This window comes from Cottoperca gobio, chromosome 7 (genome assembly GCF_900634415.1).
Source record: "Cottoperca gobio chromosome 7, fCotGob3.1, whole genome shotgun sequence".
NCBI lineage: Eukaryota > Metazoa > Chordata > Actinopteri > Perciformes > Bovichtidae > Cottoperca > Cottoperca gobio.
This window is the reverse complement of record NC_041361.1, coordinates 17,770,455-17,786,310: the sequence shown is the minus strand read 5'-3', so window position 1 is coordinate 17,786,310 and position 15,856 is coordinate 17,770,455. Positions and strand designations below refer to the sequence as shown.

General features: G+C 44.6%; 1 protein-coding gene across 7 annotated transcripts in view; it reads right to left on the bottom strand.

The window, feature by feature from the left end:
• agrn (agrin) overlaps nucleotides 1-15,856 on the bottom strand; it is a 233,864-nt gene that overhangs the window by 138,795 nt on the left and 79,213 nt on the right. For 5 of the 7 annotated variants that reach the window (XM_029435257.1, XM_029435259.1, XM_029435258.1 and 2 more), the window contains exon 3: nucleotides 4,580-4,618. In XM_029435257.1, the coding sequence (XP_029291117.1) occupies nucleotides 4,580-4,618 (39 nt within the window). Of the gene's footprint in view, nucleotides 1-4,579; nucleotides 4,619-8,470; nucleotides 10,819-15,856 lie in introns of those variants that run through there. The other 2 variants (XM_029435261.1, XM_029435263.1) reach the window with 1 other exon arrangement.

The window sequence follows — 15,856 nt, the reverse complement described above, 5'->3', positions numbered from 1 at the left end:
CTGAGCGATAAGGGCTTCGATAAGCAGCTAGAAACTATTAATTGCTTGCATGGATTCATGCTGTCGGTGGGGTTTCGTTTATTTCATTTCACATTTCGCCATAATGGAAATTAGCTTAATTTACTATTATATTGTTTTTCTTTTAATCTCTTGCTCTGCCATGAGGAAGAAGGAAATCAATCGTACAGAGTTTGGATACATTTACGTTGCGACTAACGAGGCAAAATCAAAAAGTTTCCATCACAGGAAGCTTTCATCGTTGTGGACGTATATTCAGGAGGGAAGTGTGTGCTAAAGGCTGCACTAAAGAACACACAGTGAAAATGGATTTGCCTGCAATTTGTGGCTGGCTTTTTAACATTTTCTATTGCGGCGAGAGGACGTTTAAAAAGCCGAATTGAAGCTGTTATGGCGGATTGCGATACTCCAGATCACACCTTTGTCAAGCTTCTATATAACCGAGAGGCCTGATGCCAACAAATCAGACATGGCTATCTGGGGTGCCGCCTGACAGCTTCCAGATCACAGCTGCAGATAGCTCAACGTGTTCTCCGTCCACATCAAACAACTGCCTGAACATTACAAGGTCTGAGATCCTGGAATAACCTGCATCAACAACGGGAGTTGCTCTGTAGCCGGGGGACATATCAAACCAAACCCGCTTTGCTAACTGTGGCAATAATCACTGTGTCATAGGGAATCAAAAGGAAATTGTGCTGCATTTTACAACTCCGGCCCACTCAGTGCTCTCCTTTCTGCCTAATGCTTTTGTTTTTCTCTCTTTTCTCTGCTGCTTTTAACCTATTTTGGCAGATCAATACTGGGTAAGCTGAGGTGAGCCACGAGTTGGAACGCTGTCATGACGGACGGTTAGACATGGGGGGTTGGCGAGACTTGGCTAATTCCCTTGCCTTTCACCTTTGTTTATGAACAAAACAAAACTCTGCTGAGTCTACAGACACGAAAAGAGACAGGCTACCCTGACCAAGGTGAGGATACAGAGTTCAGCTGTGCAATTTGAAAGCTCTGTGTACTTTAAAAGGGCAACAAACTTTTCGGTTGATAAAGTCAAGGCTGCCCGCAGCACCCCTCCGCTTTCCCCTCACCAGGCTCCACACTAGTGGGCTAACAAGCTGCTCTCTGGTAAAAGCCGGACATGACAACTCTGCTGTGAAATCGTAATCCTGCAGAGGAAACTTTACTGTGAACCTTTGATATCTTGATGCGAGACATTCTCAGCCGGTGCCCCCACCCCGGCTAAAAGATGAGGTAGATATTTTGCCTCTCTTCTGTGAAATCTATGATGTGAAATGATTTAATTAAGATAGGGCGAGGAGCCATAATTAATTCTGCCTCTCTCCGAGTTAAGCTTACTGTCAAGAACACAGGGAAAGGCTCCGGTAGAATAAATTACATGGGAGTTGTGTGTGTGTGTGTGTGTGTGTGTGTGTGTGTGTGTGTGTGTGTGTGTGTGTGTGTGTGTGTGTGTGTGTGTGTCTGTGTGTGTGTGTGTGTGTGTGTGTGTGTGTGCGTGTGTGTGTGTGTCACGTCTGAGGGGGTAATGGATGTGGAGTGCTTAGTTACCTTATTCTTCCAGAGCTGACAGAGAGTTATGTAATTTCTTTAAGAAGAGGTAGTGTTCTCAAAGTGTAAGTATGCCCGCTGGCACATTTTTTAAGGCATCCCACCATCTTAGATCAAATCACATTTCCGTCAAGCAGTTTATTTTGTCTGTCAGTGAGGAGCATCCTCTGGGGAACACTGTCAGGGACAAATGCGGAATAGAAGAATTCACGGCGATTGGGCTCCTCCCAGGCAGGCTGTGCCGGAGACGGCTACAGTCACAGAAGACCTCTGAGCTGAGGCTCTGTGTATTATGATACTTCCTTTCTTATAGGTCTCCGGAGTGTTTTGGATCTCATTTGGTCAGTGTTTAGTCACCCAAGGTTGTAATAGAAATGAAATGAAGGATAGCTCCAGGCAGCCGTCAACACCTGGTTTTCCTCTCAGCCTGAAGTCCTTGAGACAGACACAATTCAAGAAGCGAATCTATCCTTTGTCCTTGTTCAATTACAACCAGATTTGGCATAAATCACATGACATAAATACCCGGCCGGTTAAGTAATCTCTTCTTAAATCTCTAATAAAAAACGACCAGAGATGGTCTAATACCACTGCAACCTTCCTATGCCCTTGACCAGAGCACAAACATGATTTCTCTGTATGTGGTCGCTGACAACTGAGCGCCAAGAGCCTCATTCATCAAGCATTTCTCCAATACTAATCTCGCACGCTACAAAATTCTCTGAGCTTTCTAGCTTTTGCCAAACACGCAACAACTGTCTTATTATCAGGAGACGACAGGCAATAATGAGTGTGGCCTGAGCCCAAGCGACTGCTGCTCTGAGCTTTCAAAGAAAGAGCCTAATTAAAGGCTGCTTTGTGACTTTTGTCACTTTGTTTGACTGGTGATTATAGGCCATTCATCGGGGAGGATTTGTCAGCTATTTGCGGGAGGCGCACACCATAAATATCATCTAAGAGCTTTGCTTATATTGTGCCGAACCTGCATTTTTCCCCAGCGAGTCCCGAGATTCCCCCGCTCTAATTTGCAGAACAAATTCTTTTACTTTCAGCAGAATCTCCTCACGCTAACAAGGACGTCTCATCAACAGCAGTTCAGAGACAAATTAGGCTGTTTAAAAATGCACACTCCTTGGTATCTAGTCTGTGATTTCCTGTAATGAAGTACTAGGGAGCAGAGCATCCTTGAGCAATGAGGACAAGTTCAGTAGAACAAGGCCTTTAGTCTTCGGAGCACGTTTGACTAATGGCAGAGCTATATTAGCTCTCTGCTGGTCGAGAGCATCTTCTAAAAATTGCCCATCCATCTCTACTAAAGCCATGCGTCTCCAAAAAGTGGCCTACTGTCTTATATGGGCCAACTCTAATTGTCCCACTAATCTCTCCAGCGTTAAATGACCCGCAGAAACTTTGTCCCACTGGGCAAGCTTACCCCGCTGATTGGAGACTTTGCCTTTTGTTTTCCTTGGCATATTAAAACAGCATAGGCTGCTGATGTAAAGCCTACAGAACTATTGGAAATGTAATTAAGGGCTAGCAGCAGCTTTTAAATGGTTGACTAGTGCAGAAACAAACTGTGCCCCTCAGACAGCAAAAAAGTTTAATACATGGGAAATGAGTAGCTCAATCGATAAGCAGTTATTTCTTTTGAAGGGGGAAATTCAATGGAGGACAGAAATGGGCTGCTTCACTGCCTGCACACCATTTCTAATTTTCCCAGTGGAGAGCCAAATTTTATGGCAATATTTGCTTCGTAAACAGACAAATAGAGACCTCTCTGTGAGATATAATCATTTGTCAAGTCAATTTCATCTGCCATTAAAACAAAAACCAATAGCTGCTGTAAACTTAGCCGGCTCCAATTGAATCTCCAGTGTTTTGTGATATGAGGCACAAAAGAGAACAAATAGACATCTCGAACACGCTCTGGTGTTGAGGTGAGGCCGAGTTGAGAAATGCTCCAATCAAGCACAATTATTTGTTGAGTCATTTTACATCGCCAGTGAAAAGACTATTGTTCCGACTCACTGCCAGACAATCACATTCATCATAAACCACCTCTAATTTGATACATTTTTTAAGATGACATTTTTTGCTAAACTGCTTCTCCAAACAAGCTGGCCTATGGGGCAAGTGATTGAGCAATTACCAGAAACAGATTCAGAAAGCCCCCACTGTGGACTTTTGTCCCCACAATCAGCTGGCCGCCTGGGATCATTAGAAACATTTTCTCTTCCTGCTTTCATTCTCCAAACCTCTGGCTTTGTAGCCTGCACACAAGCAGGATGATACAACAGCGTTAGAACTAGTAGGAGTCCATCCCTAGCTGTCTGTCAGAGCAGTAAAAAGAAACTACGACACCAAAGTCTATCAAACACTGTTTCACTGTGCTGCCTCTGATAAATATTCATGATAACAGCTTGAAAACCAGCTGTTTTCCTCCAATTAAAGCTTGCCAAGATCGACTGTTTTTTTAATTAAAAGCCGAGCCAGAAAACAACTGAAACAATGCAGCACCCATTGCAAAGATTTATACGTGTGTGATGTGACGAGAACTTGTAGCTAACAAAGGTGAGGTGATGGTGCAGCTCTGAGCTCCTGGCCCACAAACCCCCAGGAGCCTCAGGTAGTGTGGTGTGGAATACCCAGGGAAAGAAGTGGGGGGGGGTATTATCCCATTAGATCCTATCAGAAGGATGTGAATGCTGCTGTGGTAACATGTATTGAACATCAGCCCAACTAGCCGTGCGGAGCAGATCAAATCAAGTCATCAAAAGATCCTTCTCACATCAAAGCCCTTAGCAGACCTGGCCACGTGCCTGCCATACCAACTGTGTAGAGACAAAAAGCGGAGCAGCCAAATCTGGCACAGGGCGCAGGCGGCTGCCCACTTCAAAGGTAGGGATCGGCCGTCTGAGGTCATTACTCGCAGGTACAACCCCAAAAACACCAGCAGTCAACGAAGGCGAGCAGAGAGAAACCACAGAGGACTTACCGTCAGGAGGCTGGGCCGGTGTGAAGTGAGGAGGTTTGTCTGAAAGAGATAAAAGAGAAAGAGAATGAAATGGGTTTTTAGTTTTGGGGAGATTCACACACTTCCCAGGGGCGCAGGCCAAGTAATTGAGTTGCTACAAAAAAAGAGACACATTGTACAGCCTTGGCTTTTCCATCTAACACATTCTAATGCAGTGACCTGGCCCCGCAGGAACCCAGCTGAGCTAATCGACAGGAGTACATTTCAGAGATAGCGTTATCGTCATTGTTTTGTCATTCGTAGTTTCTATGGTCTTCTCATCCCAAACCACACCGCATAACTTTTGATATCATAGGAGCACATGAGAATTGAAAACACACAGGAAGGGATGTGTTTTTATTTTGGGCTGAAAAGTGTAAGATAGGATTTGAAATTCCACAGCAGTGATGACATGCAGTACACCCCCGACATCTCCAGCAACCATATGCTGAATAAATCAGATTTGTTTTTCTTCCCCCCCCCTTAGTATATCAAATGACATCATACTACTCTCTAGGTCAACACCCAGCAGACAATGACATAAGGCTTGAGGGCCTGGGGAGCCATAAAACAAAACCTGTAGTGTCAAATGTCTGAGTATGGAGTAACACTCAGGAGAACGATCTCTTGAAACCTGAGTTCTTTGCAGTTTTGACACCTTAACGCTGGAAAATGAGGACAATCTTTTTTTTTTTTTAAACAGGGAAATAGGGGATATTGTTGGTGACAAAACAAGCACAAACAAAATTAAAGCTTGACATTTACTTTTTATCGCCAATTCATCTTTTCTTTTTCCCAAATTATTTTTTTCACGATTATACCATTCATTGTTCAAGGCTACAATTTGCCAAAAAAGTTGTAAAAAAGCAATTTCCCAGAGCCTCGGGGAATGTGTTCAAATTGCTTGTATTGTCAAACAAACAAACCGAAACATAATTAATTTAAAAAATAAAGAAAGAGAGAATAGAAAAGAATCAAACCCTCACATTTGAGAAGCTGGAACTAGAACATGTCGTTGCTAAACGATTGATCGTCTATTTATGTTGCGGTAGATTCAGTTTCTTGGCTAATTGATTAAACAAATAATCGTATCTGTCCGTTTCTAAACTTGGCAAAAGTATGCAAAGTGTAAACAGATACTAGAGGTGTACATCACAAGTTTTATCACAGCACAATATTATAATTGATTCTTTGAAACAACAATATGATATATCACAAAGTCTGCCACGATACGATTACGAATAAATTCAGGGTCCTGCGATCTGTAGGAGACGATATGCCCATTCACCGCCATCACTTACATTTACACTTACACACTCACAAAAAGCAAGTCAAATGGGATTTTTTGAATTCTGGTGTCATATCATTTACCAAGGAACTTCACCAAATGGAAAGCCTCTTACAAACCCGATGTTCCTGGAAGGCCATCGTGATACGCCGGTCACAGTGTACCAGGGCACTGGAGTACCGAGAACAACCCAACCAAACCACCATCTGCACTCTCGCAAACAACTCGGCTGTGTGACTCACTAAGCAGAACTCCGGTGGGTTGTCAGAGCTGCCAGCACCGAATGTACACACACACACACACACACACACACACACACACACACACACACACACACACACACACACACACACACACACACACACACACACACACACACACACACACACACACACACGTGTAGCCGCCCAGCCATCTCTCCAACGTCTCCTCACTGTGAGGGATAATGAGGAAGATAAAACACATCACATCAATTACCCCGCTAACATATTTTTCCGGGGCTCCATCAACCACTGCGCCGAAGCCTTTCTCAGGACGTCTGCGATACCCGTCGGCGTCCCAAGACACAGCTGAGTTTTAAATTTAGGCTCACTTAAAATTGCTTGTCAACAGCCAGGGCTTTGGGGGAGAAAGAGAGAGGAAGTGTGTGTGAGAGAGAAAAAATGAGGAGAGGGGAGAGTAGAGGCGAGGCTGGTGCTAGAGGTGAATAATGAAGTGTCGGCTGAAGCTGTTTCCCAGTCAGTCATGACGGTAACGGATTTCCATCTGGGGGGGATTTCAAGAAAACATATAAAACGAGTGAAACAGAAATTGACATGAGGGAAATATAGAAGTTCTGCTGAGACTGAGCGTAAAGGAGCACACACAAAAACAGACACAGGCTGTGCTTGCTGTCTCGCATCCGTAAGCGTTCCTGAACACACACGAGCAAACCCACACAGACGTATTGTCGCACAAGGCGAATCAGAAAGCCCGACAGAGAAGGTGGCGTACAGAGTGCCGGGCGACTCTAAACGATTTCATCACATTTCCATAATGAAAGGACAAGATAAGGTCTTTCCATAAACATATCAGCCTTTCCCATCTCCCTTTGCACCTGGCAAAGCCTGTGTGAGTTCCCGTGGCTGTGTGAATGTCAGAACATGGCCATCATTCACCTTATATCTTCAGAAAATCAATATGTGTCTGACTGTGACATTTAGCCATGTGCAGGAGGAGGGATGTGTGTATGTATCACTGAATGTGTGTCATCTCCCCTATTGGTGTGGTTGATGTGTAGTCATACAGAATCATAAACCAAGTGCGTCTGTGTGTGGGCTCTGTTGGCAGGCGGTAGGGTTTTAGGGGGGTTACTGTGTGTATGTGTGTGTGTGTGTGTGTGTGTGCCATGTGAGAGGTTTTGATTGGCCCGCTTTAACTGAGTTTATAGGAAATCTAATAGAATCTGTATGGCTGAAATTGATTCTATAACACAGAGAGTTTACAAGTGAACCATCCTGCAACCAACCACCGAAGTGAAGACTGACAACGATGATGAAAAAACATAAATCTAGAAAAGAAGACAAATGCAAAGAGGTGCGTGTCCTGCAGTGGCGTCCTCTGGGCTACGGGGACTTTGCCTTGTATATAGCTGAAAAGTCAACAGCCTGATAACAGAAAGTCAGGGGGGAAAAAAGGTTGACATGGAACAACAACTATGACTAAAGAGTATTAATGAGCCTCTCCACTAAAAGTGTTGCTCAAATGCCACTTCAACCCCAATTTGGCGGCCTGAAAATGGCCACGCTTATTAAACTTATTTACTTACTTATAATGATGTGCAAGTGATTATGTGGCACAAGTCTTGCATAAATAATAGCCCACTTTGGAGAGTTAAGAGGACTTTCACCTTTAACACAGACTAAACTGGCATGGCACTCACAAATAGACTTGTGTAAGTCTGTGAGAGAGTGAGGAGAATTAATAAGCGTTAACACAACCTGCAATGGGTAGGGCTGAGTATCTGATCTCAATACTTTCTAAGCACCATTTGAAATTAAATAAAACGTACGTATTGCCACCCAGCATAGGGTTTAACAAAAGACAAAGTAAAGCTTGTCAGAAAACTCTCTGACCCAAGAATCTACTGTGATGGTGACCGCCAGAAACTAAGAGACACAAACAGTATGCTCTTAGTGAACCATCTTACTTTAGATATGCAGTGTGGCAACCCAAAAATACATGTTTTCATCCTCCAAAAGGCATTGAGTCGCCATTCGATACTTCATCCCGCAGATCAGAGCAATTTCGCAAGGCTGAAGACACAATCAAGGAAAGGAGGGCTGTGACTTTAGATGTTGTGATGTCCCTACAAGTGCAGATAAGGCTGTCATGAGAGGTAAAGTGAGCTCTGTGGGGTATTTGTTTCAACAAGGACATTTAAAGCAAAAACTGTGTGGAATGTACAACGCAAAGTTATTTATTTATTTAATTCTGTCTGAACGGGTGCACCAATACTTTGAGTTTTGGGCTTTATGACAAGCATTCTATTTGCCAAGCAGTGACCCATAGTGTTAGGAAAGTAAAATAGTGTGTTTCCAACGTACAGTTGTTGAGGAACAGGAGCACCGCGAAGCCCAGTGTAGACATGGCCAGCAGGATCAGACAGATGTTGCAGGGGATCATGAAGTAGCGCACCACCAGGGACACCTTGTGCTGGTACCTGCGGTCCTGCTCCTGTGGCGGTGGCGAAGGATAGTGGCACCCGCTCATGCTCCACTCCATTGACCCCCTCCCCTCCAGGGTGGAAGAGAGGACGGGACGAGGAGGGCGACGAGGGGTGCCCAAAGACCCGTTGGAAAAAATGATGGCGGTGGGGTAAGGGCCGATGAAGATGAAGATAAAATAAAAAGCAAAGAATACACGTAATGGTCGGTGTTTCAGCTGCGGTTCCAGCTGTGCACCGTGGAGAGGACCCGGTGACCGTTTCTGTCAGAGAATCGCAGCAGCAAGCTTTCAGCGGTTTCCAAGCAACACATTTTTAGAGATAATAACATCCATTTGGCGAAAGAGGACAGACAGGGGGACAGGGATGTTGGACTCCTACAGCCCCCCACCTGTCCACCCGACCTCCATTCTGCGGTGCCCGATGGGAAAAAGACCAACTAATGGGCTTTAAATGTGCGACTATGTGTGAGTGCCGTGAAGTGGTTTATACTTACAATGCAAACATGTGTGTGGATTTAAGTGGGTGGTGATAATGTGCTTGTAAATGTGCGTCAGTGGGCTTTTGGCATGTGTTTGTGAGATACACCTAAGCCAGAATTTGTGCGTTAGGATGTGGGTGTTTATGAATAGTCAAATATCCACACAGAAAACTTCCAATCAGGCCGACAGTAAATCCACAAATGGAATCCTCTCCTATCCTCCGAGTGACCCTGACTGGTAATTAGATGGACGTGAAAGGGCTCTGGGGATGCAGGCTCCGAGAGCACTCCCCCTCCTTTCCTTGTCAAAAGCCTTTACACACCAAGCCAAGGTCTGGTGCTCACCAACAACATGTGTCACAAGTATTTCCCTAAAAGGTGACAGCCGAGCATCTTTTCAAGCCTCCCTGTGGCTGTTGCCTGTTGGGGCAACAAAGGTTAGCTGCTCTCCTGAGCAATGATTTGCCCAGCGCGCCTTTCAACGCAGCACAACTGCTTCTTTATATCCACTGGACTGACTCCTTTGGCTTATGGTCTTGGAGCGTCTGTCACGGAGAAGAGATATGCGACCACTGCACGTAAGATCCGTCCGAACCTGACACCGTCACCGGAGCAACTTGTATCTGCTGCGCCGTGATTAGCAGGATGGCTGGAAAGCAGCTGGCTGCCGCTCGCTAAACCATATGCTCCCAGGGTTCATGGATATGGTTTGTTTTTCCTCCCCTTCGCTCCTGTTAGCCTGCCACTCCTCGGTTCAATAACCTTTATTCCCGGCGAGCCTCATGGAGCGGGTAAGCAGCTGCCCCCCACCCTGCTGGTGCGCTGGGGCCGAAAGCTGGTCAGAAGAAGTGGTAGAGAGGGGGATAAAAGTTGGAGAGGAGAACGATGAAAATTCCCTCTCGAGCTGTCAGTGTAGAGCCGTCTTCTCTCCCAAGCAGCTACGGATGAGCAGCAAAACACAGAGACGCTCTAAATGAATGAACTCATGGAAAGAAAAGGAGAAAACTCTGTGTGTGATCAGAAATCAACGAGGAGCTTGAGGCGGAGATTTGTTGGGCTTTCTTCCCTCGTGTCAGCACCCTGACAGAGAATCCCAACCAGATAAGGAGAGGAAAAGGTTCTCATTGCACCCTGATCCTTGTAACACTGAGGTTGACTGAGCTTCTTCTGTTTCTGCCTTTCAGGGAAGAACTTGTCCAGTCTTTTCTTTCTTTCTCCGGTTCGTCGCCTGTCTTTTATACACTTCCTCAAGCATCCAGTCCCCTTTTCCCTGGGTTGTCTTAGTCCAGAGGTGCTCCCAGTGTTCTGGCAGCAAGGATTTATGCAGCCGCTTCTCCTCTGTGGGGATCCAACGTTCACTGGCAGCCAAAACAACAAATTAGTCTCCGGGTATTCATAGCGAGCTTAATCCCCAGGCAGCAGGTAGTGGTCCCAGTGTCAGCGCACTCAGTCAGCCAGCTGAAGCAGAGCGGAGTGAGTCAATGAGAGAAGTGAGCAAACAGACGCAGCAATACAGAGAGAGGGAGAGAGAGAGAGAGAGAGAGAGAGAGAGAGAGAGAGAGAGAGAGAGAGAGAGAGAGAGAGAGCGAGAGAGAGAGAGGGGAGGTAAACGGGTGAGGAGAAAAAGCAGCTCCTGTCACTTTGGTCCACCTTTTCTTTTTCTTTTTTTGTCTTTTGGAGAAAACAGCAGCAGTGTATCGCTGGTTTCCCTAACACTCTCCTCCTGAGCGCTCCTCTCTCAGCCCTCAGCCAGCGGAACGGATGAGCGCATAATGAGAGCGAGAGAGATAGTGCAAGAGAGGGAGAGCAATGGGGGGAGTGGTTGAGGGGCCGTCTTTAACAAAGGCAGAGGGGAGGAGGGGTTGGAGTTTGGTGAGGGAACGGCAAAAAAAAGAAAACGAGCGAGAATAAAGGCTTTGGGGAATAGTACTGGAGTCCTGTCAGAGTGGGGAGGAGGGCAGCAACAGTGCAGAAGCAAAACAAAAGAGGGCTACGGTCTTGGGAGATGTCATGCAACTCCTCCATTTGTTTATAGCCTAATCAAAAGAAAGACTCTTCCACAAGAGCTGGAGAATTTCTGCAAAAGATTTAATGAGGCAAAGTGAGAGAAAATAGGCCTGCGGAGGGAGGGATGGAGGAAAACTTAAACACATTAAAGTCAATCACTTATTGAGTCTCTGCAAACAGCCTAACCCACTTGTTTTTGACCAGAATATGTGCCACCAGTGCAGAAAAAAGCTTGAGAAACTCCACATGCGTTCAATTAATTAGCATTCCCATTAGGACCTTTTTTCGGACTCACTTTCATGACAACTAGGATAGGTTTCTTTTCCCCCCTCGTGTTAAATAATAAGCAGCAGATCTGGCAAATGATCTAAGGCGGAGCCATTTGCATCTATTTCATGGCATGTAATATTTTGCCCTTTTTAAAAGCAATGCATTGTTGCTCTACTAATGTGGTAATGAGGTCAGAATAGAGGGATGGTTACACTGCTTTAGCAAGATCCTGCATCAATATCTACTTTGAACAAATTTAACAGCACCAGGCGCCAGATGCAAGGCGGTATCTATCATCAATTATTTATGTTTTTTTTCACTCTATCTATCTGCGTCTCCATCTCCGCTTCAACCCCCCCACCCCCACCACTCTATGCTTTACACAAGGGTGCACACAAGTATACACACTGGCGGTGATGCACAGTGTCTGCATCCACAGAGGAATTGCATGATTGCACACACAATTGCCTTCTCTGTCTAATAGAAGCACATAAACACAGCAAAATGGCTCCTTCTGTCTTTTTGTCTCTATCTGTTTCAAGCCTACACATACACACACACACACACCCGCAAACGCACACGCACCCGCAAACGCACGCACGCACACACACACACACACACACACACACACGCACACACACACACGCACACACAGGTAGATGATCTTGCTTTTCCCCAAAGTCATTTATCTCTTTGGACAGGGTGTTCAGTCATTCCCAGGCCTAAGCTGAGCTCTGTGGGGGAGACTCTAATATGAGGGGAGCCGGATTTAAACACTGCCTGCTGAGGGTCAAGAGTTCAAACCCCCACATCTTCAGCACCACCATACACCCACAAGTGTCTCTCCCCTTTGTGGCCTTTCCAAACACATTACCCCAGACAGTCCACATCAGCTCTCACATAGCATAACAAAACTTGATTGATGGAGCGACTGAAAAGAAAAAGGAAGCACCTGTTGATTCATTTGCTGGCGCTCTATTGTCTCCCTTTTCACTTTTATCTTTATCATCACGCTTATTGCCTCAACAAGTGGGAAGTTTGAGTGCTACACGGGGTTAAAACAATTACAATACACAGAAGTGTATAACACCATGACATCACATCGTGAAATGCCTTGTTCTCCCAGCAGAGGGTGCTAGGGAGACAGCCCCGGCACACTGCTGACACACGACCCAAATAAGATCTTCCGTTCAACATCAAAGCTCAGCTGCTTTGATTAATTTTTAAGTAGTGCACAGGGTTAACATCTCTCTCTGAAGGCTTTCAAATGGCAATTTCCATTAAGGAGCCAAAGGATCTGCTCTCCTCTTTAATGGGCTGACAGGAGTGAAAGTTGACGAGTGTGTGTGTGTGTGTGTGTGTGTGTGTGTGTGTGTGTGTGTGTGTGTGTGTGTGTGTGTGTGTGTGTGTGTGTGTGTGCTATTCCGTATGCAGAGAGGGTACGAAATGTCCAGTTCAATAACTAATTGATAATGATGCTTCAATCAATGTGTGTTTTGTATGTGTGTGTGTGTGTGTGTGTGTGTGTGTGTATGTGTGTGTGTGTGTGTGTGTGTGTGTGTGTGTGTGTGTGTGTGTGTGCGTGTGTGTGTGTGTGTGCATCCCAGCGCACATCCCGGTCTTCTGGCTGGTTGGCATTGATCTAATTGATCTGAGAGAAAACAGTTGTTCCCTTTGCTGAATTTCAATTTCTCCTTTTAAAAGGCTGAAATGAAAATCATGTGGAAAACAGAGTGTTACCACTGAGATTGACTTTATAAAAAAAAAGTATATAAAATAAATCAACCCTGATCAAGGAGAGACCGGAGTAGGATCCTCTCTTTCTGTATCATCTTTATATTTTCATCATCTTTATGAAGCTCATTGTAAATTCTCTCCATCACTCCTCCAGCTGCTTCTAATCAGCTGATTATGGGCGTTCACTCTTTTAGTTAACCAACTAGATTGTGCCACAATCTATCTTAGCCAATCATGTCGCTGCTGTCATGCTTTAAATCTGTTCTCCCTCTAAGTGGAATAGGAGGGGGTCCTATTCCACTTACGGCTTCACCACCACCTTAAAATATAATAATAGGGTCTAATTGCCAAAGACTATTCACATTTCTCATCCTCTTGTCTAACGTCAATAAATATCTGTTCACTCAGATATAAGTCTCTCTAATTTAAATATATTTCACATACAAGTACTTGTTTTGTATCTGCTTCTTTAGCAGTGTGCGGTGTGTGTGTGTTTTTTCTAATTTAGCTAAGTGTACCGATCCTGTAAGATCTGTATTTCAAAGATTTGAAAAGGTATAAACTCTTACCAGATTTTATATGACTATGTGAGTTTAAATTAGGTGATACAGATTCATCACACTTTCTCTGTGGCCAAGCAACAACCAGTAAACATCTGCAGAACTCTCTCCTACAAGCAGCAATCCAATAACTAAATATCAAATTTGCATTGACAACGTTTTAACTGTGGTGATGAGAGTAAAAGTCACCTTTACTTTAAGCACCCAAGGGATGGATTCCTCAGAAAACTGCATCCTTCTACCTGTTCTGATGACATTACAGGCTTAGTGTTCTGGCCTATTTGTCTGACTTTGGGTATATCGCTTTTTTCAAGCTCACTGACAAAACAACTCTCCTGGATCATGAAATAAGCAGAGTTCTTCAGCTGAATATTTCATCAAATAATCTGTTAGGGAAATGTGTGTGTAAAAGATCAATCGCTAAATCCGGCAACAGCAGCTTTGTACATTAGAGTATGTGAAAAAATCCCTGTTGATGAACACACTAACCCCATTAGAGTGCCATTCTGTCCATTTTTCAAAGCAGGAGCTTTCAAAAGCAAAGCTGTTGCCTTCACAGAAGGCATTAGAGATCATCCTTTCCTGCTGTCCATTGTAAATGAGTGTTTTAATGATGTTGATGAACAGAAAAGAATAGCACTGTTAAAATTTAGAACGGATTTTGTAATTGCTTGCACTAAAGCCTGTCGACTGGCCCACTCAACAATTCATGCGCGCATCATTTCCAAGATAATTTGCTGTAATCATGTTGTGTTTTTGGTGCATGTGTATGTGTTGATCATGAGAAGTCTTCTGCAACCCACATTTAATAAGTCGAGTGAGACTCATGAATGTGTCTGATATCATAGTGAACTATGTATTCTAGGCCACAAATTCCACTTTCAGGGACATTAGGCCGACATCAGAAGACCATGTTGAGTTCTTCATGTGCATCGAGCCGTGCAGCCGCGCTGGTGGAGGGAAGCCCAGACTTCTCACCCAGTGGGCTCCGGCGATGGGATGCTAGCAGGTGGGCCAATTGTCTCGCTACGGTATTAACTCCAATCATCATAAGTCAGACTTTGCTGCAGCATCCAACAGATTCCCAGACTTCCCAGTCATCAGGCCTCCGGACTGAGCAGCACTCATCAAGCAACGACGAGACGAGAGGCCTCTCGCAGCTGTGCGGGGCTAACGGCATTAACCTCTGCTGAACTGGGTCTCAAGAAAATAGAGTGGGAGGTACAAGGACAGATGATAATGAGGGACGAAGAACAAGATGCTTCTCTGGCCTAGTGTTATCATGACAACCAAGCATCAATACTACAACAAATAGTGTTTAATTTTGGAAATGTTCACAGCTGTTTCACAATCTGTGAACTGAAATAACATTTGAACTGAAAGTACAGAAGCTACAGACGGGAGACAAATTAAAAGAAAAGTAATCATTAAATAGCTTAGGTTGGCCACTGCAAGCCTCAAGAACAGCTGAATGCTCCTCAGCAGAGACTCTCCCAAGTCTGGAAAACTCTACTGAAGGGATGATGGAGGTGAAGAGCAATCTCTAACCGAGCGTTCAGACATATGTGAAAACAGCCATATGTGTAAGGCTAGCTTCGTAATAGATCAATGAGCTTAAAAGGCACTAAGCACTGCAATTTATAAGACTATGAGGACTATCCCGTAAGTGCTGAGTTCTGAGATCTGGTCCCTCTGAAGGTCATAGCATATGATTCACATCATTTTCAGACTCATCAAACCATTTACAGAGCCCTTGTGTCCTTTATGGAAGCATCTGCATCCGTTATGTTTCTCCACTCATTCATTGGTGTTTTCCCTTTCATTTGCCATCCCTTTGTGATGAACTTACAGCTCAAAACAAATCCCAATTCACCAAAACTGGTAGTGAAAACTGATGCCAGCTGTGGAATATTGCACTGTTTGATCATCAGAGACGCAAACACCTGCACAAAACCTGTTACAAATCTGATAAGATGTTACTCAATAATTTCTCATATTTCAGTTGCATTGAATATTTAGAATAAACACTCGTTCTGACTCAGTGTATGACGGTACGACTGTGCAGCGTTGATGTAAGTATGAATGAAAGAGTTCCCACACTAGGTGGGCTCCCCTCAATGTGACTCACAGTGTGACACATCGCCCAGCAGCTGGTGCCAACTTGGGTACACTGTGACGCTGAAAGCTGTGAAATGCAGCCCACAGCAAAACA